Below are 12,285 nucleotides of genomic sequence, written 5' to 3'. Positions count from 1 at the left end.
TTTAATTAAACGGAGTAATAAGTTTCTTGAAAGAAAAGATTATTATAAAGAAGTAATTAATAAGTATTAAAAAAGATAAAAAATAAGTAGGAATAAAGAGAATTAATATAGGTATTTATAATTAAAGGATAAAACTATATAACCTATTTTATAAGCCTTAATAGAAGGGAAACTTAATAGGATATTCTTTCTTTTTTAAATAGTTTACGTAAATATTAAATAATTATACTTTATAAGTTAAATAAATAATAAAGAATAAAAACTTATTATTTATATAGCTTAAAGTAAGAAAAAAAACGCTAGCTTTTTTTCCCTCTCGATAACCCTTTAATTATAGGTCGCACTATACGTTACTCTCTTTTAATTTTTTATAAAATAATATTATTAATACTTTTTCCGAAATCTATTTATAATATATTATAAAAAAAATTTATTATTAATAAGGAATTCGGCCTTCTTAATAATCTCGTTAAAGAGATTATACGGAAAATATATTTTTAAGGTATCGATAAAGTTTATAGTTTTAGTTTTCCGTATAATATTTTCCTTTTTTAAAATAATAATATTTTTTAGCCTATTCGCTTCGGCTTTAACTTAATTACCGATCTAAGAGATTATATTATAGGAAAACAGCTTAATTAAATTAATATTACTTTCGTAAAGTAATTTTCGATTAATACTATTAACTATTTTTTTTTTAATTTAAAAATAACGATATCCCTTAATCGGACTTATATTTATAATATTTATATAGCCTCCTTTACTTACGTAATATATAACTTTTAAAGTTAATTAAAGGATAAGTAATAGCTTATTAATTTAATTTTTATTTATATTTTTCGGTACTTTCTTTAAAGAATCCTCGAGTATTATATATAAATCTCTAAAAAACCTTTAAACTCTATTATAATAAAGTTATCGATACGCTTTTTTTTACTTAACGATAACTATAATACCTTTAACCGACGATACTAAGTTCTCTCTATTTATATTAATACCGGAAGTTACTAAATAATAAATATTTACGACGTTACTATTAGTATTTTAGTTTATATAAACTTATCGAAAGATTAAAAAGGATATTAAGCGGACGCTATTTTTTATTTAATATTTTATATTTATTATACTTTTTAATATAACTTTAACGTAAAAGTAAAGAGGTTAGCCTATAGTAAATAGGGTAGGGCGTAAGAATATAGTTTTTAAATTTTAAAATATTACTGTATTTACTTTTAAAGAGGTACTTCGTATAGTAAAGAGAAGAATTTAACGGTAGTAAAGGCTTAAAAAGGAGATCGTTATTATAAAAACTATAAGACTATAAGCGTTATAAGGAAAAAAATAATAAAATTATAAATAGCTTATATAAAAAGGTTTTTAAGGTATAAGCTTAATTAAAAGGTATATAATAAAAAATAAAGGAGGAGGGGCTTAAAGAATTTAATAAATACGGAAGGATTTTATTTATTAAGTACTCTCTTATCGCTATTTAAATCTCTATTACTTTCTTAATTTACTTTACTTTTTAGTTTTCCGTTAACTTTAATTACTATTATTAAGGGAAATAAGTATATCGTAGGTTTTCCCTCTAATTATAAAGAGTTTAGACTATATAACGTATTAAACGATTTTTAATAATTAAGTAAGGTAATAACTTTTTTTAGGCTTCGTATTCTTATAATAATAGATTTACCGTTTCTCTTTAAGCTAGTAATTACCTAGCCCCTTACTTATAACTATTTAAGGTTATTAATAATATACTTTTCGCTTAATTATATATTTTATTTTATAAAATAGGAGTAAGCTTCTAGAGTTCCTTAAAAACGAAGGGAGGAAATCGTTAGGTCGCCGGTTATAATAGTTTAATAGAAACGAAAGTATACTTTAAAATCCAAAAAGTAAATATACTCCTTTCTCTAATTAAAAGAGAATAAATAAAGGAGTAATAAAATTAAATTATTTTCTCCTTTTTTTATTAAATAATATTTTCTTTTCGTTTAAAAAAAATATTTTTTTTTTTTATATACGTATTTACCTATTAGTTTATAGTAGTTAAATACGAAGGGAGGTTTAGTTTAAGGTACGGCTATAGGCCTAAAGGTTTAAATAAGGAAGTGGGGCTCTCGGAGGATTCGGAAGTTCAGGGGTTATATATATAAGCGGTCTACTTCGGACATTCTGTTTTAAACAGAATATCGACTTTTATTTCTTTATATTTTTATGCCTTATATACGTGGAGGCAATTCTAGCCCTCTGATCAGGCCGATCAGGTGCTTATTATGTAGTCTGCGAGCCTATAAAGTCTTTTCTTTATCCTACGTGGAGTGCGGCCTGCGAGCGAGCTACTGTTACGCAGGTGCGTTCATTTATACACCCTATTGAGGGTATATTTGTGGTGTTGTGGTTGGTTTGTGTGTTTTCTCACCATTTTAATATATTATTTAGCTACACCGAACTAAGATTATTTAGAAGTGCCTTTAACCGATATCCCTTTTAAAGGTTCTAAATAAAGGTTCGTTACACTTAAGTACTTTAGGAAATAAAAAGCGTGCCGCGGACGGTATTTAACGTAGTTAAAAAGGAAGGACCGACTATACTAGGGTCGAAGAAAAGATCGGAAGGCCAATTAAAGCCTAAGGAAAGGTCTAAAACGTAAGAAGATTACGGAACGGTATCCTAAGCGGCGTCCGGCCGCGTAAAAGTATCCGGCGAAGAAGCAGAAGGCGCTATAGCGGCAGACTACGTTACCTAAGTATCCTCCTCCTAGATACCCCGCGCGAAGAGACGCTTTTCGCGAGTATAGAAAGAGCAGCGTATTCGTTTTACCCGAATAAGTTAGGTAGTTAATCGCGAAAGCTAGTTTTTAAGCTTTTGCTCTTTACGTTCGAGTCTATCCTACTTTTCTATCGTTCGGGTTACTAAAGGATAATTAATTATAATATAAAATAAAAAGGAAGGTTTATTTACAGGCAAAGTTAATATTAAATTTATTATATAGAATCTTACGGCGTACGTACTCGGCGTACCGTAAAGACTTAGGGACTATAATATAAGGAAACTCGGCGGTAAAATAAGTAAAATATAGTATTACGGTAAAATTATAGCGGCGGATTTAGGAGAAAAAGGTAGAGAACTATTTAGTTTTATAATAATATTTTTATATATAGTTAAATATAATAAAAGTAAGGAAAAGAGAGAAGGAAAAACCTACGATATTATTAATAGTAGAAAAAGACTAGGCCGTAGGGGCTTCGGCTTAGAAAGGAAGTATTATATTACGGTTCTGGAAGATAATAGGGCCACGAGGGACTAATTAAGATTAAACCGCGCGGTCGAGCGGGGCTTACGGTCCAGGTAGGCAACGGGCTAATAAAATAAGGACCGGAGACCGCGGTGGGGCTTACGGTCTACGGTCTAGCATTAGCTAATCCGGAAAGGACTGAAGACTATCTATAAATTAACGATTTACGGTCCATAGGTCTATATATACGGAGAAACTAACTAATATAAATAAACAGTTCCGTAGTATATAATATAAGTTATAATCGTTAGTATTTAGACTATTATAATAAAGATAAGCTACTATTATATACTATTTAGCTATACCGAACTAAGATTATTTAGAAGTACCTTTAACCGGTATCCCTTTTAAAGGTTCTAGATAAGGGTTCGTTATAGTAGCGCACGTTATCGGGTTTAAACTAGGCGCAAGCGAGAAGCAAAAGTAATATATAACTCTAATAGTAATTAAGCTACATTTTAGTATAACTCCCATAGAAGTTAACCTAATATTAGTCTTGTTGTACCCAGTATGATTATTCAGGGGTAACCTTAATAAAGTTGTGTGGCTTGTGTGGTGGTGGTGACCAGATCCATATGTGGTCCATTTCCTGGTCATCCAACCTATAACAATAGCTTATCTCAATTACAACAGTCTAAATCCTAACAACTGTAACTTGAATTACGTATTACAGAACTAAGCGTGAACCTGGATTACTTCCTCCAGCGTAGGCTTACCATGGATTACTCTCGTCACCTTAGGATCACTCAGATCACCAAGCTCCTCGCGCTCCCAGGCGCTCCACTTCCTATTGGTTCCCTTAATGATTGGCTGGGTACACCCCGTGGTGGTGGTGCCAAAACTTCCATTGTGGGGCCGATTCCATTGTTGGGTCCAGACGTCTAGAACATGAAGTTGGATAGTTTGTACTTCTAAAATTGAAGGACCTTGCAGTGTCTCCAAGAGCTTGAACTATTCTGTCGGCGAACCCGTCTTCTCGACGGATAAACCCACCCTTCTGCATGTTGATTACTTTTTCACGCGCAATACTTGCTTGTCTTCGGTGGCTGGCCCCAGGATAGCCCAAGGCGGGACAATGTGCGGGACCACCCGAAGATACCAGCTGCCGAGAGACCATGTCAGCCCACAGAGTTCCCAAATTTGAAAAACAGAATCTCTGCTCCAAACCTTGGTTTAACAACGTCGCCCGGATCTGCTCGGCTCTATCCATGAAGGGGCCAAATTGACCAGATACCAACCATTGTACCTGGGCCATTGATAAGTGACAGACCAGATCGGGGAACCCTTCGTCTACGATCAAACACTCCCGGGATGCTCGATATGCAAGTCCCATCCACTTAAACACCCCGGAGCGCCAAACAAAGGCTGGCCCCTTCGCTGCATGTGGCCGATAATGGCAAGACCAAAGCATGCGCGAAAGAAATTCCCTCTCGTCGTCTTACCAGACGGTACCAGCCCCTCGTAGTTACTAACAATACCTACAAAAAGATCCTTAGCCAAAGCAAGATCGCCCTCAAACCCGCAGAGAGTTCGAAATAGGAAAGGCTCGACCTGCGCCAGTCAGTGAAGCCGACCCTGCCGCTCACTCACAATCTCCGTCTTCGTGTTGTCCGCCACGCTTTGCGCCCTCTCCCAGAGTCCAAGCTAAGCATACACCGCAATAAGATGCAGTCGCGAGGAGAACCGAGCCCTGGGTAGAGGGTACTGGCTGGAAAGCGGTTCGAAGTATTGGCGTGCTGCTTCAAAATTACCCTGGAAACGATAAAGCTTGCCTTTCATATGATTGAGGCGGGAAGCATGACATTTTCAAGACTCGAGGGCTGGACCACGTGGAAAAATGTCCACTAACTAACAAACTTCCAAGCTTCCGAGACACGCCCGAGCTCAACGGATTGTTGGGCGTGGGATAGGAGCATCTCCGCGCGTTGGCTATTCCCTTTTCGGCCCGTCCGAGGAGATAACGACAAAGACACCGTTTGTCCACGCAGCAAGAATATAGTGAGTTGACGGAGATGGATGCTGAAAATTAGTGATGAGGGCGCTATTCGATCCGCTAGGTCTTGTGCCACTTCGAGAGCCTAGGTTTTCAGGAGGTGGTCTCCAAAGTGCGAAATAGAAATACACACTTCGATTACGCTGGGGATCTTGCTCTCCAGCAATTTATCCACAAGCAGCCTATATAGCACAGGAACTACGAAAGGAAGGTATGTGTGCCCTTTTTCAACAACACTATACAATTAATATCGACCTTGCCAGCTAGGAACTCCGGGTCTTCCTTAGTATCGAGGTCAGGGAGTGGAAATCCGTGGAAGACAAGCCTCATTGTATCCAGCTCCCCGCAAATATTGTCCTGGATCAGGGTGCCGCCAACAAGGGCAGCTCTGCGTGGGCTGAGTTTTCTCTATATTCACAGCGGAACAAAAGTGAGGAGCAGAGCTTTGTTGAGATTTGTTAGGGGAGCAGAAAAGCCATCTTCAAAAGGGCGGAATCCAACGGAGGATTGGGAGAAGAAGGGCAGCAGCATAATCACGACATCAAAGACTTGATATCCTCCGGATATCGTCAGTATACTCAGGAAATTGACCACGAGCGACTGTATGAAAGGTTCACGGAATGTGGATTTGAATACGGCCTGATATTTCAAGGCATTCAACATGCCTGCTTGGATGGGGGTGGACATGCTGTTGGGCGTGTTACCATCCGCAGAGGTTCCATCGTGCTTTGGCAACAAGATTCCACTCGCCATCCATCCATGCGACCTTGACTCTATTCTTCAGCTTTGCCTGCCGATTACGGGGGAGGAGACTCCCAAAGAAACCTGGGTTCTAACTTATATGGCCAAGTTATTCATTACAGCCAAAGGCTTTGGCAGTACTGAATTAGTTGAAGTCGATGTCTATGACACCACGGAGCAGAGTGGCCGCAGGTTGTGCCAGTCAGGTGTGCAAGCTGTGTTATCTAACGGCTCATGGGATACAGTTGTTCTACAGATCGAAGGTGCAGAGCTAACAATGATAACCGATATCACGAAAGAATCCAACGCCGAAACTTCCCAAAGCGAAGAGCGACGACTCTGCTACGACCTAACCTACACACCCGACATCACTTCCCTCACCCCACAGCAGCTACAAGACTACCTGCACAACCCCCCACCACCCCCCCAACTCGACCCCACCGACTTCCTCTCCTCCCTTAGAAGCTACACCGCCACCTGCATGTCCTTCGCCGCAACCACATCCCCGTCGCCAGCATCCCCCTCGCCAAACCCCACCTTATCCAGCTACACTCCTGGATCACCCACAACATCCCATTCCCCCCCCCTCCTCCAGTCCCAAAGAACTTCCCTCCCTCACAGCCACCTCTCCTCAACACATCTAGGCGAAATCCACGTCTGGTTCGCCGCCCAGCTCAAGTCCATTCTCCGCGGGGAAGTCAACCCCTAAGCATCCTCCTCGAAAACGACACGCTGAAGGAATACTACCACCACTTCAACAAACTCATGAAATACTACGACCCACTAACCAAGTACCTCGCTGTGCTGGGGCACAAAAACCCAGGGATGCGCATTCTTGAAGTAGGGGCTGCAACGGGGTCAACGACGGAGTATATCCTGAGTGCCTTGGTCACGTCAACTGGTGAGGTTAAGACGCGCTTTCGGCAGTTTGGACGATATGACTTTACGGATATCTCGCCTTTGTTCCTTGGTCGGGCGAGGGAGACGGTAGTGAGGAAGATGGGGGGTGAAAAGATGAGGTATTGTGTTTTTGATGTGGATGGTGATAGGAGACAGGGGTTGGAAGGGGGGTATGATTTGGTAGTTGTTGCTAATGTGAGTTGTTGAGCTCGAGAACAATATGGTCTGGTGGTGGTAAGATAGCTGCTGACGCAGGACAGGTTCTACACACTACCCCGTTGTTGGAGAGGTCGCTTGGAATCTGCATAGGCTTTTGAGAGGGTGAATGTGTTGCCTTTGCTCTTTCGGGTGGTATAAGTCGAAGCTGACTCAAGGTGAGGGGGAAAACTTATTTTGGTCGAGGTTACTAACCCGTCGAGTACCATCGGCCCGTTCATGTTTGAGAGGTTTGTCTTTGCCCACCTTTTCACGAACTGTTTCTAACCTCTTCGACAAACAGCTGCTGAGACTTGGCGCCAGAAGGGGCCGGTGGCTACCCCTACCGACTGGGACCGGGAGCTTCGGAGGACTTGTTTCCAGATGGAAACGATACTGCACGATTGTGAAGAGGAATAAAACCGTTTCAGCAGTGTCACCATCGCCAACAAGGTCAGTCCCCTTGTGGAAGCTGGTAGTTTGGGTTACTCGACAACTGCGCTTCTTGTGACCGGTTGGGAGGAGATTCCCGTTTCTGCAAGAAGACACCAAATTATGGTTTGGACTCGGGCCATCAAGGCCTGCCTTGATGAGCAAGGGATAGCAGCCACATGCTGCACTTTCTCCCAGGCGGTATCTCGGACACATGCCAAGACTACCCCTCAACAGCCCCTTATCATTATCCTCCAAGACAGCGCAACCTGGCCATCATTCGCATACCTCAACCCTGAACAATACTTAGCCTTTCACGACACCCTTTCCGCAGCAAACAACATAATGTGGATAGGGGAAAACACGCCTTTTTCCAACGGCCCAATCCTTGGTCTCGCTCGCGTGCTGCGCAAGGAACGTCACGGGCTGGTCTTCTCCACCGTCGCCCTGGATCCATCCTCTACACCCGAAGCAGTTCCAGCGTGTATCCGTCAAGCAGCAAACAATTTCCTGCAGGGTGTCTCAACGGGTGCCTGTCCCGAGTGGGAGCTCACCCAAATCGGTCAACCCGGCCTACTGGACACCCTCCACTTCAAGTCCCTACCCACCGCCACCACCACCTTCCCCCACGCAGCCGCCATCCCCATCAACTTTGTCCCGCGCACCACTCCCTCCTCCGCACTGCGCGCCTTTCCCCCGGGGAGACGATCCTCATTCACTCTGGCGCCGGGGGCACAGGGCAAGCAGCCATCCAAATTGCCAGCTGGATCGGCGCGACAGTATTGGTCACTGTGGGGTCGCAAGAAAAAAAGAGATATAATGGCGAGGTATGGGATTCCGAGGGAGATGGTGCTGTACAGTAGAGACCTTTCCTTTGCGGGGGAGGTCAGGAGGTTGACTGCAGGGAGGGGGGTAGACGTGGTGCTTAATAGTTTGGCGGGGGATGCGCTGGTGGTGTCGTGGGAGTGGGTTGCGCCGTATGGGCGGTTTGTCGAGATTGGGAAGAGGGATATCTTTTCCCATGGGAGATTGCCCATGTACCAGTTTGCAAAGAATGTATCGTTTTGCGCGGTGAATTTGAGAGCTGTGTCGGTTGATCGGCCTGAGGTTATCAAGGAGGTGCTGGGGGAGGTGCTCGGGTTGTTTGAGCGGGGGGTGCTGAGGCTGCCGGAGCCGGTGAGGGTGTTTGGGACGGGGGAGGTGGAGGAGGCGTTTCGGTGTTTGCAAAGTGGGAAGAATGCTGAGAAGGTGGTTGCTGATGTTGAGGGTGGTGGCGATGGGGAATTGACAGGGGCTGTTGTTCCAAGGGGGTGGCAGTTCGAAGGGGATGGGAGGTATGTCATTGCCGGGAGCTTGGGTGCCATGGGCCAGGTTATTGCGGAGTGGATGGCGGCGAATAGGGTTGGGCACCTAGTTCTGCTGTCACGGTCCGGAGCTACGTCAGCAGAGGCGTTGGCCTTCATTGAACGTTTGCAGAGCCAAGGGGCTGCCATCTACTCCCCCGTATGTGATGCTGTCACACGGCAAAAGCCAACCACCCACAACCACCACCAACAACACTGTCGATACCACCGCAAGGAGGGGTAACTGCACGTTGTGAACCAGTCGTCGAAGTGAGGCAGACAATCAGAAGGCAGGCGGTTATCAAAGGAAGCCCACTGGCCCTGAAAGATATTGAGGGACTTGGCAGTGGCCTGAGGCTAACAAGGGCACGGGCCAGGCAAGGGAGGATAAAATACGCGTTCAGGATCACCAAGACTGTATTTTCCTTCTTCATCTTTCAATATCACGCTCTTCGAGGCCATTGAAGATTATTAGCCTGAATTGAACCATGAGTTCCAAGCCCTGATATTGCAGCCCTTGTCACAGATGCTGCCGACGGAGAATCGCTCCGTGCGGTTTTGGATCGCTGTAAGGCTCACATGCCATCCATCAAAGGCTGTATCCAGGCAGCCATGGTACTCCGAGATGGCTTCTTCGAGGACATGGACCACGAATCTTGGTCTGTCCCTCTGAAACCAAAGATTGACGCATCATGGAACCTGCACGGACAGCTCACTGAAAACCTGGACTTTTTCGTCTTGTTCTCGTCAGTCGCCGCCATCATCGGCTCACAGGCCCAAGCAAACTACGCAGCAGGAAACACCTTCCAGGATGAACTGGCTCGCCACCGCATCAGCAAAGGCCTCCGTACACTCTCGGTCAACTTGAATCTTGTCGGCGGCCCTGTCGGGTTCTCGGCCGAGCATCCCAATCTGGCGCAGCTGTTCATCTTGACCAAGCACATCCTCGACATGTCGAGTGATGAGATGCTTGGGGTATTGGAGTTCTATTGCAATCCCGAGAATGTAGCCAGCACTAAAACTTCCCAAGTGGTGGTGGGCTTGGACCTTCCTCACCGTGTATTGGAAAGAAATATGGACCTTCCAGCTTGGATGTACCAGTCGACTTTTGCGAATCTTCATCAGATCACTGGGAATTCTCAAGCCTCGCTGTCGGACGCGCCAAGCAAAGACCCCAAGAGCTCGGGTGCTGATGATCTGCGCGCTCGTGCTGAACAGGCAGAGTCAGTGGTGGAGGCTGCCACTCTTTTGTCTTGGGTCTCATCCCAAAGTTATGCAAAGTGCTCGGACGGGGCCCAAACGACATAGACCCAATTAAGCCGCCATGTGTTTATGGTTGACTCACTTTATAGCTGTTGAACTGCGGAACTGGCTGAAAGATATGCTAAAGGTGGATGTGGCTGTTTTTGAGATCTCGGGGGGGGCTTAAGTTGCGCGACAATTGCACAGGAAGTTGCTGGAACAATATGGGAGTGGAAAGGCGTGAGAGCTCTATCTTGTGAAGAGGCGGGTGGAGCCACTTTTTAGAGAAGGCTTTGCTTGGGCAAGAAAATGCAAAAATAGATTGATGAGAGTGGGATTCGAACCCACGCCCTTTCGGACCACGGAATCCAACTAGTAGGATGGTGATTAAGGAAGGCCTTAACGTGGCGCCTTAGACCGCTCGGCCATCTCACCTTGATAATTTGTTGAGAAAACAACTCCGATCTACTGCACATGAAAAGGATTGTACACTCACTCCACCTAATACAACTGACAACTCTGAGCTCTATATGCCAACAGTAACTGTAGAAGAGATACTCCAAACAAATTTGTAAAATTAGCAAACCAGCCCCCAGTCTACACACTGCAAAGAGGTTGAATATGAATATTGTGAAATAATCGCCAGCTTCAGGACTCTGCCAAGTCGCCTCCGTTTCCGTGCCTATCTGCCTTCTTATCCTTATCCCCACCCCCGTTATCACTTCCATTCTTGTTCCCAAGCACAAGCTTCTGTTGACGCCACGCTACACGCTTGGCCACAGACTGCGGTAGGTATACCAGACCTCGGGGAGCGGACTTGAACCCATATTCCCCTCTCATCGCGGCTAGTGATATTGGCTTCCGCAGCTCGTAAACAGAGACAATCTTGTAGGCGAAATCGTAACCGGCCCAGTCTTTGTACCTGTTGTTGAACTCTGCGTTGCCAGATCGGTTTTCCTCGAGAGGGGCAACGCCGGGGTTTCGCGTCCTTGCTGGAAGAGTCTCGCAGATATGGGTGAGGGCCGAGTGCGGCGCGGTGCGGTAGAACCAGATGTGCTTGACGCTGGGCTTCAGGCAGTACTCGCGGAACTCGTAGTTTTTTGTCCCATTGATGATTTGGCTCATGTAGGGATCCTGCATGGGAAGGATCACATCGACAGTCAGGTTCTTAGAGTGAGCATCTTGGAGGTCGATCGACTAAGGTGGGCGAAAAGCTGAGCGCGGGTCGGAAGGCGGAACGCGTTTGTGGTTATTGGAATTTTGGGGGTCGTCCCTTGAGTAACCAGCCAGCACACAATAACTCCGCAGGTGATTTGGCCAATTAACATCGCTTTACAACAAGGAGGCGTCAATCGAAACATTGGCTCTGGCCGGGGGTGTTTTTTTACTTTGAAGACCACCCTGGTCAGGTACACATTTCTTTCCAATCCGGATATGCTTTTCCTACTGAATTAGTGTGATAATGAGCTTTTCTATGAACTTACCTACTACTAGTAGCATAACGCAAATAAAGTTACTACCAGAACAGCCAAAGTCAATAATAGATGGATACCTCTTTCATGATTTATCTGCCAAATGTCTTGTAAATTAACTCACTCACCGACTCCTGATGAGGGGGTGCACCTAGCAAGCTTGAAAGAAGATAAATACGTGTCCCTAATTTGAGTGCTTTATACGAGGCAGTGGTCGATATCAACTCCAGCTCCTCATTTCAATATTCCTTACTTCTTAGGTAACTTAGGCAATTTCACATACATCTGGGATTCGACCCCCACCAACTTCTCTCTCGAGACACTACACCTCAATCACTCTGTCTCGGGCTCAGACGCCTGGGTGTGAATAGTCCCGAGAAGTACCTTCTCCTGTTGAAACAAGAGGTGAAGGTAATGAAGGGTGTAACCACGGAAAAGCCGATAAGGTTGATCCACCCACAGCTCGATCTCCCACCAAAGCAGACTGATATCTTTCCCCTCGCGCCCAAGCACCTTGTAACTGAGCAAATACTCCTGGTCTGCTTTCACCCAGTAGTTCCATGCAGTTTTCTGCTGATACAGCGATTTAAAAACCTTGTTTCCCAACCAATCCGAGATCAGGTGGGTATAGACGATGATGGCGGGCTTGGAGAGAAACCGCCAGAG

At 44.6% G+C, this 12,285-nt stretch overlaps 1 protein-coding gene and 1 non-coding gene across 2 annotated transcripts; both read right to left on the bottom strand.

Annotated features, from left to right (window-relative positions):
* Positions 1–10,470: 10,470 nt before the first annotated feature.
* Positions 10,471–10,582, bottom strand: QC763_0063250. The gene has a single exon. It is a non-coding gene; the product is annotated as a tRNA-Leu (tRNA).
* A 213-nt stretch (positions 10,583–10,795) lies between these two features.
* QC763_000480 (uncharacterized protein) lies at positions 10,796–11,287 on the bottom strand (the record flags this gene model as incomplete). Its single annotated transcript, XM_062905105.1, has 1 exon — positions 10,796–11,287. One exon carries the CDS (start codon positions 11,285–11,287, stop codon positions 10,796–10,798), a length of 492 nt encoding a protein of 163 aa, XP_062765480.1.
* Positions 11,288–12,285: the final 998 nt, after the last annotated feature.

Source organism: Podospora pseudopauciseta, chromosome 4, assembly GCF_035222475.1.
Source record: "Podospora pseudopauciseta strain CBS 411.78 chromosome 4, whole genome shotgun sequence".
Lineage (NCBI taxonomy): Eukaryota > Fungi > Ascomycota > Sordariomycetes > Sordariales > Podosporaceae > Podospora > Podospora pseudopauciseta.
This window is presented reverse-complemented; position numbering and strand designations above follow the sequence as displayed.